General features: G+C 41.9%; 1 protein-coding gene and 1 long non-coding RNA gene across 3 annotated transcripts in view; one reads left to right on the top strand and one right to left on the bottom strand.

Moving 5' to 3' along the window:
• LOC110257707 (uncharacterized) overlaps positions 1–22,155 on the bottom strand; it is a 50,764-nt gene that overhangs the window by 13,218 nt on the left and 15,391 nt on the right. The window lies entirely within an intron of this gene.
• On the top strand, positions 393–5,007 carry LOC146394758 (uncharacterized). The gene is made up of 2 exons (XM_085008268.1): positions 393–2,174; positions 2,674–5,007. The coding sequence occupies exon 1, from the start codon at positions 643–645 to the stop codon at positions 1,339–1,341; it is 699 nt and encodes a 232-aa protein (XP_084864394.1). The 5' UTR covers positions 393–642; the 3' UTR covers positions 1,342–2,174; positions 2,674–5,007.

Here is a 22,155-nt window from a genome sequence, read left to right as displayed (position 1 = left end):
GGATGTGACATTTCTCATAAACAACCAAACGTGGGTAGAACGGAATTTTCGCATTTCTGGCTGTTACCAAGTAGGCACCCTTTAACGAGTTGAAATACAAGAGATCTGTGGCTAATAGCACGACTTAAAAAAAATAGTTTTAAATACCCAAGGAAATGTGAGAAGTTGGGTTTCTTCATCTATTCTTCATTCAGGTCGTTTTCCCTCTTAAAATTCAGCCCCCTGCTAAGTTTCAAATCGCGAGGGGCACGAACCACTTGTGGAAATTAACCCTTGTCTCATAAGTCCCATCACTCCCTTAAAATAACGCGGATGGCATCTCCTCTTGTTCTCGTGCAACCCATCATGTAAACCTGGTTTCACTTAAATAAACAGGCAACTTACAGGGCGGAACAGTTTCTCGGCCAGTCACTGGCAATGCGTTTCTTGGAAAATCTTCTGAAAAGTGTGTCAGAAAAAGTAGCGGACTTGAGCCCAACACCGACCAGGACGGACACCTACTCTTCCCTCAGTCCCTGGGAGCGACACACTTCTTCCACGGAAAAATGTTACTTCTCTAGGGATACATTCCGGGGAGCCCAGCCCCTGTCGGCAGCGCACTCAATCTCACCTGACCAAGCAGACCTTCTTGCCGCCACGTAAATGCCGGGGAAAGGGAGAAGGAACGGGCGGCCCTCCGCTCTCCTGCCCGCCGAGCCCTCGGGCCACAGGGACCCGCTTCCAGGCCTACCGACGGGGAAGCCCGAAGGGTTATCTACCTGGACGCTCTCCCTACTGGCGCCTGGGCACCGAGCACTCGGGCGGCGGTACAATCCCAGCGCCCACGCGCAGCCAGCCTCGCCTAAACGCCAGACCCCGGCCCGGCCCACGCGCCTCCCCGAGCCGGCCGGGCTGCAGCCACCGTCGGCCTACGTTGCACGCCGGGCACCGGCTACCCAGACGCCGGTGGACCGGGAAGGTCCCCTGGGCCAGAAAGGCTGCCGGACGGAGCCCAGCGTCGCCCCGCGTCAGGGAAAGACAACGAAGGAGGCGGAGGGGACCCACCTGGCGGAGGCCACGCGCTGGCGTGAAACACCGGGCCGGCTCCCATCTTCGCGCGGGGGCCGGCGGGACTCGACTGCACCCCCCGCCCACGCCTGCCGTAAAGCAGCGCCGGCTGGCGCCCGGATAGACCCCACCCCTCCCCCCGTCGTCCGCGTCTCCTCGGAGACGCCCCGGAGAAGATGCGCTGCGCCGGGAGAGGAAGGAGGGGTTGGGAACCCGTTCCTCGGGTTGGCTCCGCCCAGGGGCGGGGTGGGACCGCCTCAGTTGGTCCCAGGGGCAGGGAGGTGGGAGAGGTGAGCTCGACAATGTCGGGGTGGCAGCCTCTCCTCGTTTGCCCTCTCTCCTCTGAGAACCTGTTAGTCCAGCTTGCGGGGGTCGCGGCCGGCAAGAAAACAAATGATGAATGTGAAGGAACAGTAACACGGAATTTTTACCATTCACCAGTCGCAAAACTGTTTAGAGGGAAAAAGTTTAAGTAAGTACACTTTCCAACGATGTTTCAAGTCTGTGTCATTCATATGCTTGAGCTTATCAATACTTGAAGTGCTGCCTCCTCAGGTGAGAGGCAGATTCCCAAGAGCAGACCCTCCCTGCGCCCCGTCACCTCCCGTTCTCTGCCAAGGACCTGCCAGGGGGCGAGCGCCTCTTAAGCGCTGCTTCCCCCGGCGTCGTGCTGGGTCCCAAAGAGTCACAGCAACTCGCAGGTTTCTTCTCTTGCCTGACGGGGGCCTTGGTTTATTTTTCCCTCTTGAATAAAGGAACGCGCTTCTCTAGCGAAATAAGGTTCACATGATGGACACACGTGTAGCAATAGAGAGGACCGGAAAGGTAACAGGTGATGCCGCCGCTCAGAGATGAGGCGTGTTCCACTGGGGTTTGTAACCGCCCAGCACCTGGCTCCCGGCGGAGGGGCGGAGAGAGGGAGAGGGATTCGAATGAAGATCTTTAGAAACGATTGTCTCTAGGTAGGTCACCGGGTAACCGACAGCTGTTTTGGCCACTAAAGCAATCCACTGTGAAGACGCTTTTGTTAATTCTTTATTTCCATTAGCAAATGTAATCCTTGCTTGCTTATTTTGTAAGAAAAAAACATCTTCACGAATACAGAAGTATTTCAAGGGAGACCTGAAGTCACCCCTGACTCCTCGGGACTTCCCGCCCCCACGGAGCTCCCCCAACAGAGGACCTGCCCAAGCCCAGGCCCCCCAAGACCACCTGCCTTCTGGCTACTCCCAGTCTAGGCTCAGGCGCAGGCGCAGGCTCAGACTCGCACCTCCCCCCGCCTTCTCACCCATCCCCTGCTCTTTGAGCAGAGGTGGTGGGAATCTCCAGGGCAGGAGGGAGGAGGTCGGTGAGGACCCTGAGCCTGCCTGGCTTAGTCCTAGTCAGGCAGCTGCCTTTGTGCATTTCAGGTCAGCACAGGAAATCTCACCAAACCCAGCTGCCTTCAAAGTCCTGGGGAGTGAAGGGCGCTGTTCATGCTCTGCCATGACTTGCCCACCTTGTTGAGGGTGGAGAGTGAAGAGAGCTTCCACTTCCTCCACAGGTGGAATTTCCTGGCCAGTCCCTGGGCTCTGGATCCCAGCTGCCCCTCTGGATTCCTCTGCATCTTTCTTTTTGGACACGCAGAGGAATCCAGAGGTAGTGGCTGTTTCTCCAGGCAGAGAGCAAAGTCAAAGCTTTTTTTCTGTCTCCAACCCCCGGATGGACATAGATTCACTAACTACCTGTTGTGCCCGGAAATTGAGGTGCAAAGGGGCTAAGTGGTTTTGCAGATGTGAACCAGGATTGGTCCACGCACGTGGTGGTGGTGGGGCTGCTCTCACGCCACAAATCCATTGCTCTCCCCTTGCAAATGCCCACTGAGTTCAACTCAAGATGTTCAGCATCGCTAGGCATTAGAGAAATCAACATCAGAATCACAAGGGATGCCACTTCACATCTACCACGACAGCTACAATTTTTAAAAAGTTGGAAAATAACAAGTGTAATAAGGATGTGGAGAAACGGAACCCCTCATACCTGCCGGGGGGGGGGGGGGATGTAAAATGGTTCGGATACGGTGGAAAGTGGTTTGACACTTCCACCAAAAGGTAGACCTAGACTGACCACCTGATTAGCAGTTCTACTCCTAGACCTATGTCCCAGAGAACTGAAACGTTCAAACAACAACTTGTATGTGAATATTCATGGCAGCATGGTTCATAGAGCTGAAACAGGGAAACCGCTCAAATATCCATCGACTGATGAATTTTCAAATAAAACACGCTGTACCCGTATCTTGGACTTTTGTTTAGCCATAATGTGGCAGGAAGTACTGATGCATGCTTAAACATGGACAGACCTGGAAAACGTTGATACATGAAAAGAGCTAGACAACCAAAGAACACACATGGTAAGATCTCATTCCCATGAGATCCCCAGAACAAGCAAGTCTGTGGAGATAGAAAATCAGTTCTTCCTTGCCAGGAGCTAGTGGGTGGGGAACGTTGCAGGGAAAACTTTTCCTCCACCGTCTTAGGTTCCAGTGGCTAGGGACCTGAAAATCAGCTCACAGTAAATTAACAGGAGAGAAGTTTATGTTCCACGTAGGAGTTCTCAGATGAAGAGGCTCCCTGAACAGCTAGAGAGAGGGGTTTACATACCAGCTTCACAAGGGGGCTGGTGGATTAGGACTTCAAAGCGTGGAAGGGTCTGATGAGGCTTGTTTATACAGCCTCTTGGAATGTTCTGGTGTCCAGGATCAGGCCTCCCTGATTAGAGACACCCCGGTCCCGTGGGCGGGGTTGTGGCAGCTGTCTCTTACAAAGCTCTGCTTTAGTCTGATAAGGGAAGTTCAGAGAAGATTTATTCTGCCTCTGTTGTAGCTCAGGTGTTTTCACTTTGAAGTCATCTTTCTACCATTCAGGTGAGTTGTCAGTCCCATCAGGAGAATGGGGAACGACTGATGATAAGTGTGGACTTTCTCTTTGGGGTGATGGAAGTGTCCTAAAATTTATTGTGGTCATGGATCCACACCTTAATGAATATACTAAAAATCAGTTTCTCGTACATTTTAATCCTGTGCGTTATATGGTGTGTGAATAGCATATCGTAAATAAAAAAGTAAGCCAAACACATAAAGTTAATAAAACTAAAGTAAAAGATAGATGGGAAGTTTCATAATGTGGGTGAATCGAGGCGAGACTACTACAACCCACGGGTCAGTTTTTACACCAAAGAGGTGGGAGACGGCAGGTGAAAGAGATATCATGTGGATTCTGATATGATGTAATTGGAGTACAAAGCATCAAGGATAAAATGTTCTTGCTAAAATACCTGAGCCTGAATCTAGCCAGGTCCACAGATCTCACCACAGGAAATTCTGTTTCCAAGGGAGCATGTTCATGACAGGATGCGTACAAGAAATACAGCATGTGAATAATTCTATGGGACAAAACCCCTACTCTTTTCATCAAAGGAATGGCAGAGAAGGGGGGAGGGGCTGCTATTGATGAAAAGAGACAGGACTAAGGCCTATTTCAGCTGTGTAAGATACTTGTTTGGATCCTAAAAAGAACGAATTAAAGAGAGATGTTGAGGTCAAATAGGTACATTGGACATGGATGCTTTCATGTGGCATTAGGGTTTTAACTGTAAATTTTGTTTGATGTAATGATGATATTTCGGTAATATATTTGTTGCAGTTTATGTCATGGTAGAGTATGTAGAGGAAATAACTTCTTTGGATTTATGCATGAATTTGTATGATATCAGGGATAGTCCTTGAAATGTGCTAGGAAAAAAAAACATGAAACTTAATTGGGCCAGATGTTGATTGTCGAAGCTACTTGATTGACATAGAGAATTTTTGTTATATTGTTCTGTCGGCTTTGTTCGAAATGATCCATGATAAAGAGCTAAAAAATATCCACAAAATCAACTATTCTAACCAAAGCTAATAAAGTTATCATATTCTGAGTATGTCATTGAGAAATATGTGTGCAAATATCAACCAATAAGAGCTGATTATGGTTGCATTTACAGAGCTGTAGTTGGTTGTCTCCAGTTAGGACTGGAAATAGGTGATTCTTGTTTTCAGACCTGTATAGTTATTCAACAGCTTAGTTACAGTGTAGGGTATCTATTTTTAATTATATCTTTGATGAGAATGTAAATATGGGGGGAGGAATTCTGAAAGACACACACTGTGCAATTAACAGGGAATGGCATGACCATTAAGGCTGGTGGCCAAATCGGACTTTCCTCATTTGCTGAGCACCCACTATGTGCCAGATACTGTTCCTCAGGCTGGAAATACAGACACGAGAGAGACAAGAAAGACCCTGCTCACATTCCAGTGGTGGAGACGGAAATGCAACCGTGATAAGATACAAGCATCTGGATCCATCATGATGCGTGCGTGCAGCACACTTAGGCAGGGAAGGGGAACAGGGCATGGGGAGGGGGAGGGATCCACACCTTCAGGTACTCTGTACAGCGGAAGCCTCACCCAACAGGGGACATCAAGGCCTGAAGGAAGTGATGAGGTGGGGTGATCTGGGGGATGATCCTGTGAGGATCACGTCCTGTGGGCCTCTTTCTCATGTCACAGGGTTAAGTCATTTGGACAGCGACACATAGGTGTTCACCTTCCCGTTTTGGAGCAGGAGGTGCAGTGATGTATTTTGTCAGTAGGGAGCTGGTCAATTTAGGGCCGGGATTTACCTTGGTGATTTACATCATATGCATATACGAAGACCTTTGCCACTCTGAATAAATCGAGGCTCCAGCCGTGCATACTAAGTGTGCGCTCCTACAAAATGGATCTTTTTGGAAGAAGAGTATAGATTGGTCCAAACAGAATATCTTAAGTGGCTCGGTCCAGTTTTGTTAAGTTGTTGACAGCTACGTGGGTGACAGTGCTGAACTAGACCCCAGACCCCAGCTGTCACTTGCCCCTTGTGCTGGGACACCCATCCCTCATTGGAATGAATCAGTTAGAAGTGGGAGCACGTTTCTGTGCCCGTGGCTATAGGGTTAAGAGGTTATTTATTTCACTCATCTCTGGGTCAGTAGTTTTGGTCAGCAGAAAGGCTGATCAGTATCTCTGAGCACCAGCCTAAATCCCAGCAGATCACAGTATGAAGCGCCTAAATGGTCACAGTGGCTTACATCACAATGGGGTGGCCAGTATGAAAGTCCAGACCACTGTTTAGGCCTAGCCTTACTTCTCCTGAGGGTAGGCAGTGGCTGGCTGGGTTTCTTTGTATAGAGCTAGAAAAAGACGGGTGTTTTTCTTTCTTTCTTTCTGTCACGCTGAATTCTTCCGCAGGGAAATTAATTTGTGTCTGTGGCAAAGGTAGTCAACAATTCTCTCCTTTTGCAGGTCCCAGTTTGTTAAGGAAATCGAAGGGTGTGATCAACAGCTCGTGCACTGCCGTGCTGCGAACCCAGAGTTCAGGCACTGACGTGGCGCTTCTGATGGGTAGGTACGTGATGTAACCCTCACTTGTGCTTTGATTCTGTTACCCGCTTCCACACAATGGGCTCCCCGCTCAAGGCAGGTGCCTCACTGAATTTCCCGTGTTAGTGTCTGGTTGGCACTGTGTCTGTCCATCTATATTCAGTTGCTGTAATTGTTTACTGTGACGATCAGGAGAGTTCTTGCCCATGCGATTGCGTTATCAGCCTACTTGGTGAGCTCCGATACCCCTGAGCTCAGTTTAGCTCAAAGCCCAGAAAAGCCTTTGTTTTAACTAGAGCCGATTCTGCACATCTGAGAGGTGTGGCACATAACTCCCGGGCATGTTTGGGGTTTTAATCCAGTTTATACTGGTGCCGTGGAGGGTACGGTCTTAATGCTCAAGACTGAGCCAAGGCAGGGCTCTTTCATTAACCTGAGACCTTTAAAAACTACCAAAGTAGCCTGGTACTTTGATATCCCTAGAGGTAGGACAGAATTTCAGGTGATCCTCTTTGTCCCCCTGGATTGCTGTGGAAAGGACCTTCTGTCATCCTGCATTGGAATCTCTGAAGGAAGATGCGAAACTTCCCTTGCGAAAGGTACTTTGCTCTTAGAGCACCTCCTACTTAAGCTGTTTTATTTATACCTAATTGAAGTCTCTGTGGGGAAGGATCAAGCGTAAACTCAGTGGTCATTGCTTTACAAGAGGACTAGAGCCGTTAAATGCCAGAATGCCCATTCTCTGTTATTCTTCTGCTCTACAGCACAGGGTGGGCTCTGAGCCAAACTGAAAGACAAATAGCTTACTATTGTTTACGATGTGTGTGTGAGAGAGAGATTTTAATAGGAATCCTTACATAGGTGATTTATAAACGTATACAAGGTTGACGAGGGGGTCACGAGGGGCTGTTTTCCCGTAGTTGTACTGGCTGATCACCTCTTAGGGACCGTATCATTGGCACACTCTCCTGGTGATGTGGGCGAGGGGGTCAGGGTTCAGCAGACACTGGCTTCGTGTGCTGTGTGCCAGGTTCTTAGGATGACTGTGTCCTGTGAAGCAGCAGTTGGGGCAGGGAGAGATGAGGAGACCAGTGAGAGCCATTTATGACCTCATCAACCTGCCACCTCTGATTTTGAACAAATCCTTTTACTTCTTCAGGTTTCAATATCTCTGACTGAACTAACTTATGGGTCAAAGGAATGAGAAGTTCCTACATTTGTATGGCCAAGGTGTTTTTCGAGAAGCTGATGTACAGTGCAGAAATTTTTAAAAACGGACATTATGCACATACAGTCGCAAATTAGGAATATAGTTGAGAGAAGTTAACCTGCCCTATTTAATGAGTACAATTTGATATTGACATATATTAATATTTGATAAATGATTACTGCAGTCAAGGTAAGGAACACATCCATTACACCATGTTTCTTGTTCTCTCAGCTTATGTTGTACTGAAAACTACTTTGTTGCTCTACAGTGAACCTTTGGTTATTTATCTCATGCTTAATTAGGGATAATTTATTATTAAGTATATTTCATATGTATTATGAAACTTGTACCTAGAAGGTTTGAATGTTCCTGAGAAGTTCCTTTCCTTATGTACTTGATATTTTCTGCCCTAGAAAATGTTACTTAAGTAAAATCTTTCAAAGGAATCTTGAATTATAGAGTATTATTATATATATATATTTTTTTTGGAGTGTAGTTGACTTACAATGTTGTATTAGTTTCAGGTGTACAGCAAAGTGGATCCATTATACATATAAATATATCAATTCTTTTTTCCCATATAGGTTATTATGAACTACGGAGTAGATTTTCCTATGCTTGTTCATCCTAGGTTCTTGTTCATCATCTATTTTATACAGTAGTGTGTATATGTTATTCCCACCATCCCATTCCTCCCTCCCTGCCATTGTTGCTCCTTAGCAGACTTTTTTTTGGCCACCCCCATGGCATGCAGAAGTCCCAAGGCCAGGGATTGAACCCAAACCACAGCAGTAACAACACTGGATGCTTAACCCACTAAGCCACCAGAGAACTCCAGCATACTGCTATAACCCGACTTTTGGTTTTCTTTTGTTTCCTACTTGTATTTTCCCTTGCTGATGAACTTTATCAATATTTTTAAAAATCCTGTTGTAATACATGAATTTACATGACCCACGTCACATCCTCTTTAGAAGTAGGCAGTCTATGTAACTGACCACACTACTACCTTAGTTATTTATTAGCAGAGGAAGGCAGTACAAACAATGAATATTACTCCCTGTTGAAAACACTGTCTCTGACCATTTTAGAGCACATGAAGGAAGAGTGGACTCAAGCTCGGCCTGGCTTACCAGGTTTCTTGACTGTGATGATCTACAAGAGCAGGTCTGCGTCTTACATACACTGTAAGCAAATATTCAGTTGCACATCTGTGAAGGTTTTAAAGCCAAGGCTAGTTTATTATGCCTTCAGACATTTCACATTTCTCCCTGACATAGAGTATTATTATATATCCTATTGCTGCTTTTGGTTTAGGGTCATTCTGAATCTTATCATTGTAAATGTGGAGTCTTTGGCACATTTCCACCCATAATGAATCATAAAAGAAAAAATTTTCAGTTGTATAATCATAAAAGTTGAAAAGTATTTGGAATCCCTTGAAAATGGTGAGAATGTAGTCAGAGTATATTCATGGATACTTGGTTATGGTCCTCGACAAACCTAGTGTGACATTCATTAGGTAAGGTAAGAATATATAGTAGCTTATGCTCTACATGTGTGCAGGTCAATTTTTCTTCAGTGGCAATTAACAAAAGTGATAGTCAGCACAGTAAAATTATAGGCTGGCAGCCACCTTTTGCCTGAAGGACCTGATATAATAGTCTCTAATGGCTTGTATTTAACCTTAAGTGTTTCTTTTATGGCTGGGCAAAAGTTGAGGAAATTGTTTAACAGCAATGGAAATTTCCAAAAACGTAAGGCTTATTAGCTATTTGATATAATTATTTTACTCAATGTATTCACCTTACATATACTCTCCTTTCTCTTTTGTGAGACTTTTAAAAGATGTTTTCTACAGTTGTGCAGGCTTCACATTTCTGGATCCATATACGCATATATTGATTTACTGGTAGATATTCATTTTTTGGTAGCATGATAGAGAAGCACAGTAAACAAGTGAGATGTCTATCAGTTGAGATGTAGCTAAAGAAATATATGATACAGCCTTAACAAACTATGAAATGTGCATGTGGGTTTCTTTGTGAACATAGATTTTCATTTATATTGAGGTATAATTTACCTATTGTAAAATTCACTTTCAAAGTGTACAAAATTGGGGAGTTCCCGTCATGGCTCAGCAGAAATGAATCTGACTGGTGTCCATGAGGATGCAGGTGCGATCCCTGGCCTCACTCAGTGGGTTAAGGATCTGGCATTGCTGTGAGCTGTGGTGTAGGTCACAGACACAACTTGGATCCCGCATTGCTGTGGCTGTGGTATAGGCCGGCAGCTATAGCTCTGATTCAACCCTCAACCTGGGAACTTCCATATGCTGCTGGTGCGGCCCTAAAAAGACAAAAAAAAAAGTGTACAAAATTGGGTTTTAATGAATGTTTATAGTCATGTAACCACTATCATAAACAAGATATAGAATATTTCTATGACCCCATAAAGTTCTCTGCTTCCTTTGTAGTCAGTGATCCCACTCTCTTTCTAGCCTTTGGTACAACTACTGATGTAATTTCTGTTCATGTAGTTCTGTCTTTTTTTTTAAAGTCATATACATGGAATCATAAAGTAATGGTCATTTTGTTTCCGGCTTCTTTCACTTAGCACAATGCTTTTGAGATTCACCCATGGTATTGCATGTATCAGTGGTTCATTCATTTTTATTGTTGAGGAGCATTCTGTATTGTAAAGATATAAGAAAATTTGTAGTTGCTGGACATTTGAATTGTTTCCATGATTTGTTGTTCCTGAAAATCTTTACAGTAGAACTTTATATCTTCGTATGGATTTTAGTTACAGTCTAGAATCTTTCTATTCAACCTAAAGGATTTCCTTTAGCATTTCTTGTAGGGCAGATTTAGTGGTAATGAACTCCCTCAGTTTTTGTTTACCTTGGAATGTGTTCATTTCTAATTTTTTCTGTGTGTGTATGCTTTTTATGACCACACTTGCAGCATATGGAGGTTCCCAGGCTAGGGGTCTAATTGGAGCTGCAGCCACCAGCCTATGCCAAAGCCACAGCAACGCAGGATCTGAGTTGCATCTGCGACCTACACCACAGCTCATGGCAACGCCGGATCCTTAACCCACTGAGCAAAGCCAAGGATCAAACCTGCGTCCTCATGGATGCTAGTCAGATTTGTTAACCACTGAGCCACGACAGGAACTCTGCTCTAATTTTCGAAGGACAAATTTTTACAGATATAGAATTTTTGGTAGATAGTTTTTTCTTTCAACAACTTAAACATATCATCCCACTGCCTTTCAGTTTACTAGATTTCCACAGGCAAACCCGATAATCTTATCCCTTGTCTAAGTGACAAGTTGCTTTTCTCTTGCTGCTTTCAAGATTCTGCCATTGACTTTAGATAGTTTAATCATAATGTATCTCTGTATGATTTTCTTTTGTTTTATCCTACTTCAAAGTTCATTAAACTTCTTGGATTTGTAGATTAAAAACCTTTTATCAAATTTGGGTAATTTTCAGCCATCATTTCTTCAAATAACTTCTCTGCCTTTTTAGCTTGCTCTTTTTCTGGAACTGCCGTAATACATATATTCGTCTACTTAATCATGTCCCATAAGTCCTTTAACTTCTGTTCACTTTATTCTTTTTTACTTCTATTCTTCGAATTCTGTCATTCATTTTTTCCTAATAAAATAAGGTTGCTATAATCTATTGTTCATTCCTTATCACCTTTAATAAATGAGGAAGAAAAACACTAGCTTTTTATATTAAAGTGGTAAATGAAAGAAAATTAGATTGCTCGAAGAATATAGTTAGAAACAAGCAACCTAAACAAATCCCCATTTGTTTCCTTCACATTTCACTTCCTTCCAAAAGGTAGTTCCTTATAGAACTGTAAAGTAGTTACCTAGTTCTATCTGCTGTGGTCTCTAAAGTCACTCTTCTTGATTGCAACAAAATGATATAACCTCTCCTTTCTCTTTCTCTCTTTGGTTAGAGTGACCTCACTTGTCTTCTTTAAATTTTCTAATTAAAAAAATTCAAATGATAGTGCTACTTCATGCAGACTTGCTGAAATTTGAGTTTGCCTTTTCTTTCCATGTGAGTAACTTACATAAATGCCTTTGAACAAATGCCAGCTTTATTTATTTATTTATTTATTTTGTCTTTTGTTGTTGTTGTTGTTGCTATTTCTTGGGCCGCTCCCGCGGCATATGGAGGTTTCCCAGGCTAGGGGTTGAATCGGAGCTGTAGCCACCGGCCTACGCCAGAGCCACAGCAACGCGGGATCCGAGCCGCATCTGCAACCTACACCACAGCTCACGGCAACGCCGGATCGTTAACCCACTGAGCAAGGGCAGGGACCGAACCCGCAACCTCATGGTTCCTAGTCGGATTCGTTAACCACTGCGCCACGACGGGAACTCCCAGCTTTATTAATATTTTAAAGGTACTTATACTTAGCTTTTCTTTCATGAAAGCAAAGCTGCAATTATATTAGACTCTACCAAAAGTTTCATTCCTTTTTCTCCTAGGTTCTGTGAAACATCAGTATAATATTTCTTTCCTATTATGGGAGAAGCAAAATTTAAAAGCTCTCTGTTACATAAAGTGCTTAGATGTTCTATCTCTTCAGAGTTTTTTTGTTTTTTTTTCTTTTTCTTTTTAGAGCTGCACATGTGGCACATGGAACTTCCCAGGCTAGGGAGTCAAATCGGAGCTGCAGCTACTGGCCTACACCATAATGCCAGACCTGAGCCACATCTCCCACCTACACTGCAGCTCGTGGCAATGCCAGATCATTTAACCCACTGAGCAAGGCCAGGAATTGAACCCTCATCCTCATAGACACTATGTTGGGTTCTTAACTCTCTGAGGTACAACAGGAATTCCTCTCTAGAGTTTGACATCTTGGAGATAACCAATTTATCCATTGTTCCAGGAATTATAGAATATCACTGAAGTAACTTAAGGATTTTTTTTTTCCTGCCAGAAAAAATTCTAAGAGCATGAATATAAAATGTTTATGTGAAGATGTCAGGTTTTGGTCAAAGAAATTGCATGCTTTTTTGATTAACAGATCGTTATGCATCTAATATATGCGTTCTTGCATATATTATACTTCCTCATTTTAAGTAGCGTGTTAAAAATTCACTTTGAGAATCTTAGAATCCACTTAGTTTTGGGCTTGCATTGTCACCAGATACCATAAGAATAGAGCAAATGATGATTATGTATCTGCCCCAGCTTTCTGTAATTGTATATTTTGAAAAATAACAAAGAAATTTTAGTGCTTGATGATGTATTCTCATCACCAACATTTAAAATTGAAAGAGTTCCCATCATGGCACAGTGGAAATGAATCTGACTGGCATCCATGAGGACGCACGTTCGATCCCTGGCCTTGCTCAGTGGGTTAAGGATCCAGCATTGCTATGAGCTGTGGTGTAGCTCGGATCCCATGTTGCTGTGGCTGTGGTGTAGGCCAGCAGCTACAGCTCCGATTCAACCCCTAGCCTGGGAAACTCCATATGCTGTGGGGGCAGCCCTAAAAAGACAAAAATAAATAAATAAAATTAAAATTAAAGCATGTATGTTCTCCCAGTGGCTACCCGCATGCTTCCTCGCCCCCCTTTTTGAGTCATTTAAAGTAGTAGAATAAAATCGTTAAAAGAAGTCATAAAAAAATCTTAGCTTTGTCATTAATTGGCTGTGGCTTCAAGTATGTCATTTATACTCCTTGAATCTTAGCTTCTTCATTATTAACAGGAGAGGATAAAATTAATGGATTTCTAAGACTTCTAGTTCACATATTACAGATTTATGAGATTCTGATTCTATGTGTGGTTACAGATTGTTTAGCTAATTTAAGTTTCAGGCAGGAAGATTGAGTGCCTCTCTGCAAATGTACTAATAAACCATTATAGAAAGAAATTGTGGACATTGTGCTTGTGCAGGCACAAGCTAAAAAAAATGTGGAGAAGGTAACTTTAGGAAGGGGGATGAGACTATGGATTCAGAGAAGTCAATGCGGATACTAATCAAGTTGAACAATCTAGACTGTAGGACCTCCATCTTCTCAGTGAACTTAGCAACAAAGTTCATTTACTGTCCATGAAAGCTCTTTGGTGGGTTTGAAGTTTAAATAGACTAGAAAAGACATTGTAGGATGTTTTCCAGGACTCAGACAGGGATGAATAAAAGAATTATTAAGTAGTATTTCAGGTTTGACACCAAACACTATCATTATCCAGTTTGCCCATCTGCTCTTTCCTCAAACTTGGATATGACTTTTTATAATTTCTAAAAGTTAAATATACTCTGTGGATTAATATTTAGTAACGATGAAATTAGTTTTCAGGGTTTTACAAACTCTAAAGCCAATTCTAGATAGGAAGTAAACAGAAGTAGCATCATTTGGATGGGTATATAACCTTCTAAAATGACCTGAAGTGACATTGGCAACAAAGGTCAAATAAGATATAAATATTATCTTTCTACTCTCTCTACTTGAGCAGTGTTCATTCTACAACTTCAGGCTTGTTCGGATCTGTTTAGAGTCCTGACTGAGGTAGGGGCCAGGACAAGATATAACAGATGGATGTCCACCATTCAGATGATCTGACTTAGCACTGCATTTTAACTTCTCACATACCTACTTTTAACATTTTATACAAGTGTTTTGGTTAGCCATCTCAAGGAAAATGCATTTTTGATGTGCAATTTTGTAGAACACCTCTTTTTGCATGCCAAACAATTCAGTGTGTTAGAAAGATTCTAGTTTGTATTAATGTGCATCAATTTGAACATTCTATAAGTGCAATCTCTTCAAGGTTAAATATAGTTAAGAAGTTGAACTGCTCGAGAACTTTATTTATTTATTTTTGACCATGCCTACAGCATGCAGAAGTTCCTGGGCCAGGGATCAAACCTGCACCACAGCTGTAACCAGAGCCACAGCAGTGATAATGCCAGATCCTTAACCCATTGAGCTACCAGGGAACTCCTTAAGAACGTTATAAAAAAATAGACTTTTTTTTTAAGTACTTAGATGTCTCTTATACCCTCTCACCTCCCAGTTAATAGATTGAATTAATGTGATTCATTTGTTACAATTGATGAGCCAATTTAATACCTTATTTTTAACTAAAGTCCATAGTGTGCATTATGGTTCATTCTTCATATTGTACATTCTATAGGTTTTAACAAATATATCTAAAAATCTTGCCTTAAATATGTGCCTAAAAATCTATGCTCCACTTATTTATCCCTCTCTGCCAAACCCTGAACTCCTCACAACCGCTGGCCTTTGAACTGTCTGAATACAATTGCCTTTTCTAGAACATTATATAGTTGGAATCCTCCAGTATGTAGCTTTTTCAGTTTGGTTTCTTTCACTTAGCAGTATGTATTTAAGGTTTCTCCTTGTCTTTTTTACTTTTTTGGCCTTCATAGCTCATTTTTCTTTTTCTTTTTTTTTCTTTTTTTTTTTTTTTGGTGTGTCTTTTTGTCTTTTTAGGGCCACACCCATGGCATATGGAGGTTCCCAGGCTAGGGGTCGAATAGGAGCTGTAGCCACCGGCCTACAGCCATGGCCACAGCCACAGCCACGCCAGATCCAAGTTGCGTCTGTGACCTACAGCACAGTTTATGGCAACGCCAGATCCTTAACCCACTGAGCGAGGCCAGGGATCGAACCTGCAACCTTATGGTTCCTAGTTGGATTTGTTTCCTCTGTGCCACGATGGGAACTCCCAATAGCTCATTTCTTTTAATCGGTGATTTCTCTTGGTTTCTTTTAATCCATGTATGGATGTACCACAGCTTATCCATGCATCTATTGGCAGACATATTTTTTAGGTTTCATTTTCTAATTCATTAAACTTAAATATATGGTATGAAACATTTAAAAACCATACTAATTTTTAAGATCTACATTTCAACATCTAAACGTTAAACATGCTCATGATAAATCAAGAAAAACTCCTTGGTCCACTCATTTTTTTTCTCTTTTCTTTTTTTTCCCAAGAGTGAAAATGAGTTTATTTGCTTTTGGTTAGAGACATATTTCATTATTACCACCACTAGCACTAGCTCTACTCCCACATGGGTATTTAATTGTCATGAAAATATCATGACTTAGGGTCTGAGATTTAATGCTCTATTTATTTCATACGTAATATTGTTCAAAGCTTTCATGAAATAATATTATTAAGTGAACATTTATGGTGGTGATCATTGTAGGAAAATGAAGAATTCAGAACTCAATTCTAAACTTAAGCCAAGGTGCAAAAGAAGGAAGAAAAGATCAAGGAACTCAGAACAGAATTCCAGCAAAACTGAACCCAGGTATTGAAGCTATGTGTGTATGTATGTGTGTGTGTATATATATATATAGTGTCATGATACAATAAGTTCTATGGTAGAAAATGTGACCAGTAGCAGACTTTCTGGCAAATTAGCAGTTAGTTTAAAATCAACATTTTAGTCTAGTTGAGTTTAAAAAGCTCTACAGATTTGATTTGGTAAGACAATAAACCATTATCAAATATGGAAAAGACTCAGGCATTAGTTTCTTAAACTACCCTGAATATTTTGTGATAGAACATATCACACAAGCAAAACTGCTTTTGAGAGGAAGTTTTCATGATGATGTGAATACTTAAGTCCATGGTGTTTCCTTTCAAAAAGAAAATTCTCATCTTAATGATTTCTTAAAGCCCTCTGTAGATCTCTGAGAACCTGGACTGCCATAATTTAAAAATCTATAAACATTATATATCCACCTTTGACAAAAGCTCTCATATATACCTAAAAATTTTCAATGTCTAAACTGTACACTGATCAAGTACCGTCCTCAATAAGTGTTTGTTTCTTAAATTGGTCTGTTTCCACATTCTACTAAAAAGTAATGTTAAAAGTCACCAGTGAACTCCAAATGACCCAATCCCGTGGCCTTTCTATAAAATTTATAATTTCAACAAAGCTTTCCCTTTTTCCCATCCTTCTACTTCCTTTTTCACATCTCTGAGAAGTCAGTTACTACATTTTTGTACCTACCTATGGGGCCTTCTCCAAGGTTCTGTTCTCAGCTCTTGACAAATAATATGCATTCATGAGGAGATAGTCTGCTCTAATAGTAAGGGAAATAAATTAGGTGTGAGAACTGCATTAAAATCTTAGTCAAGTCTAATATCCAGCACAAATGAACATCTCCTCAGAAAAGAAAATCATGGACTTGGAGAAAAGACTTGTGGCTGCCTGATGGGAGGGGGAGGGAGTGGGAGGGATCAGACACTAAGTTGGGCTTATCAGACACAACTTAGAATAGATTTACAAGGAGATCCTGCTGAGTAGTATTGAGAACTTTGTCTAGATACTCATGTTCCAGCAGAACAAAGGGTGGGGAAAAAATGTAATTGTAATGTATACATGTAAGGATAACTTGATCCCCTTGCTGTACAGTGGGGAAAAAAAAAATCTTAGTCAAGGAGTTCCCACCATGGCATGGCGGGTTAAGAATCAGATTGCAACAGCTTGGATTGCTGCAGAGGCACAGGTTCAATCCTTGGCCCGGTGCAGCGGGTTAAAAGATCTAGTGTTGCGGCAGCTGGCCCCGGGGAACTTCCGTATACCATGGGTGTGGCTGTAAATTTTTTTTAAAAAATCTTACCTATGTTTCAGAGTTCCCATTGTGGCTCAGTGGTTAATGAACCCAACTAGTATCCATGAGGATGCAGGTTTGATCCTTGGCCTCGCTCAGTAGATTAAGGATCCAGCATTGCCATGAGCTGTGGTATAGATCACAGATGTGGCTTGGATCTGACCTTGCTGTGGCTGTGGCATAGGCCGGCGGCTACAGCTCCGATTCGACCCCTAGCTGGGAACCTCCATATGCTGTGGGTGTGGCCCTTAAAAGAAAAAATCTTACTCATGTTTCACACTACCTGTGTTAACTTTATTCAGTCACTTAAATCGCAGTTTCATTTTCATTGTCCACAAGAAGTGAGAAAAAACTTAGAAGGTGATAATAAGGATTAAAAGGGATAATACTTGTAAAAATTTTTGTAAGAATATATTACTATGCAAATGGATGTTAATTATGTTATTAAAAGACAGCTAGTTCATTGCTACTGAGACAGACTCGGTGTAAAGCTCGATTCCTCAAATCTATCCATATTTGAACCAATTTAGTCTTTTTCTTTTTTTTCTTTTTCGGCTGCCTCATGGCATATGGAGTTCCTGGGCCAAGGATCACATCTGAGCCGCAGCTGCAACCTATGCTGTAGCTGTAGCAATACTGAATCCTTAATACACAGTGGTGCTGGGCCAGGTATAGGACCTGCATCCCAGCATTCCAGAAACACCACCCATACCATTGAACCACTGTGGCAAGTCCTGAACCAACTTAGCCTTAACATGGCCAAGCCATATAGAATAATTTTTTGCATATGTTTATCATGAAATGTAACTTTCCATCATTTTGGGATCGTATTTCACAAAGCCTTTGATGAGAGTGCCAACTGTCCTAGCATTAGAGTGTTAGCAGAAGTAGTCATTGTGTAGTGTTTAAAATGCTTGTCAAATATCCAAGTTTTTGCATTATACTATGAAGTCTTTGAATGTTGACAAATGTATATCTCTTATAGATATACTATGTATATTACAGTATAATGTATAATCTATAAAAGGGAGTTTCTGGAGTTCCCATGTGGTACAGCAGAAACGAATCCAACTAGAAACCCTGAGGTTGTGGGTTCAATCCCTGGCCTTGCTCAGTGGGTTAAGGATCTGACATTGCCGTGAGCTGTGGTGTAGGTTGCAGACACGGCTCGGATCTGGTGTTGCTGTGGCTGTGGTGTAGGCTGGCAGCTACAGCTCCAATTAGACCCCTAGCCTGGGAAACCTCCATATGCCATGGGTGTGGCCCTCAAAAGACAAAAAATAAAAATAAAAGGAGTTCCTTCTGTGGCACAGTGGGTTAAGAATCTGACTGCACTGGCTCAGGTTGCTGTGGGGTGCAGGTTCAAGCCTTGGCCCAGCTGGGGCTTCAGATTCAATCCCTGGCCTGGGAACTTCCATATGCCATATGCCGGGTGTGGCCATAAAAAAAGTCTATGAAAACACAAATGTCTACTGTTATGAAGTGTTTACTGTATATCTTATTACAAGCATTTAAACATTGGATTATTTATATTATAGAACATGAGCCCTCAGATTGCTCGTGAATGTCAGGACCTCTTCTACCAGGTCTAAAGGCAGATAGAAAGATGATCATCCTCACTACCAGTTCCAGCGCCTCCTCTGACCAAAACACTTGCTCTTCTTCCTCTGACTTCTTTACCTAGAATAAGTGGTAAACCATCACCACCACCATCACCTTTGTTGGGAGGATCTCCTCCCCCAGGATTACCACCTGCTCTATCTTAATGGAATAAAGCATAAATGTATAAACTAGAACTCTATATATTGACTCTCAAACTGCATGACTTGATTCTCCTTTGAGAGAATCAACTCATCAAAGGGAAAACTTTAGAGTTTTTCGGTATGTTCTGGCCATTGGAGGTCATTAGTATATGAAAACTACATTGCTGTATGTAAAAATGATATGTTAGAGAATACGAAATTCATCTAGAAGGCAAAGAAGAATTTAAAAAGTGATGTAAAGATAATTGTATTAGTTTCCTAAGGCTGCAGTAATAAATCCCTACAAATAGGATGGCTTTAGAAAACAAACTTTTCTGTCAATTCTGAATGCTAGTAGTCTAAATTCAAGGTGTTGGCAGGGCCACACTCCCTCCAGAGACTGTTCCCTGCCTCTTCTAGCTCCTAATAGCTTTTGGCATTCGTTGGCTTGTGGCCACATCTCTCTCTGCTGCATATTCACACGGCCATCCCCTCTGTGTGTCTGTACCCTTCTCCTTTCTTTCTTTTTTTTTTTGCTATTTCTTGGGCCACTCCCACGGCATATGGAAGTTCCCAGGCTGGGGGTCTAATCGGAGCTGTAGCCACCTGCCTACGCAAGAGCCACAGCAACGCGGGATCCGAGCCGCATCTGCAACCTACACCACAGCTCACGGCAACGCCAGATTGTTAACCCACTGAGCAAGGGCAGGGACCGAACCCGCAACCTCATGGTTCCTAGTCGGATTCGTTAACCACTGCGCCACGACGGGAACTCCCTTCCTTTCTTTTAAAAGGATACATGTGACTGCATTTAGAGCCCTCCCAGATAATCCAGGATAAGCCCCTCCTCTTAAAGATCCTTAAGTTAATCACATCTTTTGCCATAAGGTAATATTCACAGGTTCTATGGATTAGAAAATGGACATGTCCTTTTGGAGACCACCATACATCCCACTACAATAATACAGGATATACATTCTTAAATTAAGAGCAATTTTGTTTCTTTTTACCATCTTTAACTTCAAGTCCTGTAACATTCTTAGGCATAAACATACTTTTTTTGTTATTGTGCTCTATTATCTTATTTATTTTTGTACTTAGAGAATGTTTCTCTTTATTTTTAAACTTTCATATAGTGTGGCATGAGTAACAACAGTCTGAGGTGAAAAAAACATAATTGCTTTTATTTAGGCCACGCCCACAACATGCAGACATTCCTGTCTAGCTCCTGATAACCACCATTCTACTTTCTGTTTGTATGAATAAGTACCTATTCTAAGTACCTCATGTAAGTGGAACCATATAATAGTTAATAATATTCGCCCTTTTTGTCTAGGTTACTTCACTTAGCATAAGTACTTATTCAAGCCTGGGGATGGGTGCTTCTGCCTGAGACTGGATATCATTTGCCTCTGAGCCATCACATTATGGTTTATTAAACAAATCTGAGAGTCAGCTTCTTGAGGATAAGGATGAATCAAACAGCCACATGGACCTTCTAATAAAATGAAACTGGAACACAAGTAAACATTTAAATATGAAACCAGAGACACCAGAAATCACTTATGGTAAGGTTCCAAATAGACAGCGGAAGGACCATATCCAAGATCAAATGTTATACAAACAAAAGGCAGCTGCCTTCATTTGGAGAGCCTACCAAAGGATATAGGCTTGGTGATAAGGGAATGTTCAAGTATAGGAACCCCAAAATAGCAAAAAGTATTCCTCTGGAATTTCATGTAGCCATTGGCCTGTATATGGTGGTCAGTGTACATGTCGAAACAGAGAGGGGGAAATGAATGTGGCAATTCACAAGGGATTGACCTGTATAAGAAGAGACTTCCTTGATAAAAGGGTCAACAGTGAAAGATATAAAAGTATATGTAAGCAAGTATGTGGCAGATAATATACTACAGGTGATTACAACTTCTCATATGATGTCATGCCATATGGAACCAGGCTCAGATAAGTCAGAAATGAAAACAGCCATGAATCATTGGTATTGGAATCATCGGTCTCAATTCTTCACTCTCTTGCCACATCCACACTGTTTGCCGTGTGACTTTACACTTTCTCTCCTGGGAGTTGGATTCTGTATTCCCTACCACCTATTGTTATATTGGCATTTGCCAGTGGAATCTGAGCAGAAATGACAACATGCCAGTTCTCAGCACTAGGATTTAGGAGACACCATCATTTTTCCACTTGCTCTCTTTAATTCTCTGCCATCACCATGCCTTGGTTAGCCTGCTGGGTCTAAGATAACAAGGGACACACGGAGCACACCCAGACCCAATGTGCAGCTTATAGCCTGGCCTCCCAGCTGATCCTATCCTAGCTCAAATCATGGAACCAACCACCAAGCAATCTGCAGATGTATGAGCAAAAAAGATGTTTACTGTCATTTACCACTGAAATTTAGTGATTTTCTCTAGGCCATAATTGCTACCTAACAACAGTATCACCAGGGTGCTCAGAAATATAGATAGAGAATTGAGAGGCAATACACAAAATGATTAGGAGGCCACATTTTGGGAGTCAGAATCTGGCTCTGCCACTTACTACCTGTGGGAACTTTGGAAAATCCCTTAAGTTTCCAGTGCCTCAGTTTCCTCATTTGTGAAATAGTGATGATAGTTTCATACCTCTTAGGATTACTGGGATGATTAATAGATATAAAGTATTAAGAATATGATCTCACACACAGAAATCACTATATTAAGTGTTTGTTTTGATTATGACTATTATTATCATCATCAGGGTTTGAAGAGCCTCCAGAATCTATACCTAACCCTTAAACCAGGCATAGATGTCATAGAGAATTGCCAAAAGATACCACAGAGATTTGATTGCAATGCATATCCTACCAAACACTGCATGAAAGTTCCCATTTATATACACCCTCACAACAAAAAGAATTTTAAATCTGTTTTTAACCATTGCCAATCTGATAGGGGAATGATCAGTGTTGGTTTTTGAAGATATGTCTATAAGCACTACCCAGATGAAATGTATATTTATGTATTTATAGTTTATATTTCCTTTTCTATGAAATTCATGATCATATCC

Source organism: Sus scrofa, chromosome X, assembly GCF_054392235.1.
Source record: "Sus scrofa isolate SSC_HxYL_T2T_F1_AM1 chromosome X, Sscrofa_HxYL_maternal_Yorkshire_Landrace_v2.0, whole genome shotgun sequence".
Lineage (NCBI taxonomy): Eukaryota > Metazoa > Chordata > Mammalia > Artiodactyla > Suidae > Sus > Sus scrofa.
Note: the sequence above shows the minus strand (reverse complement) of the source record. Positions and strands in the feature narration are given on the sequence as shown.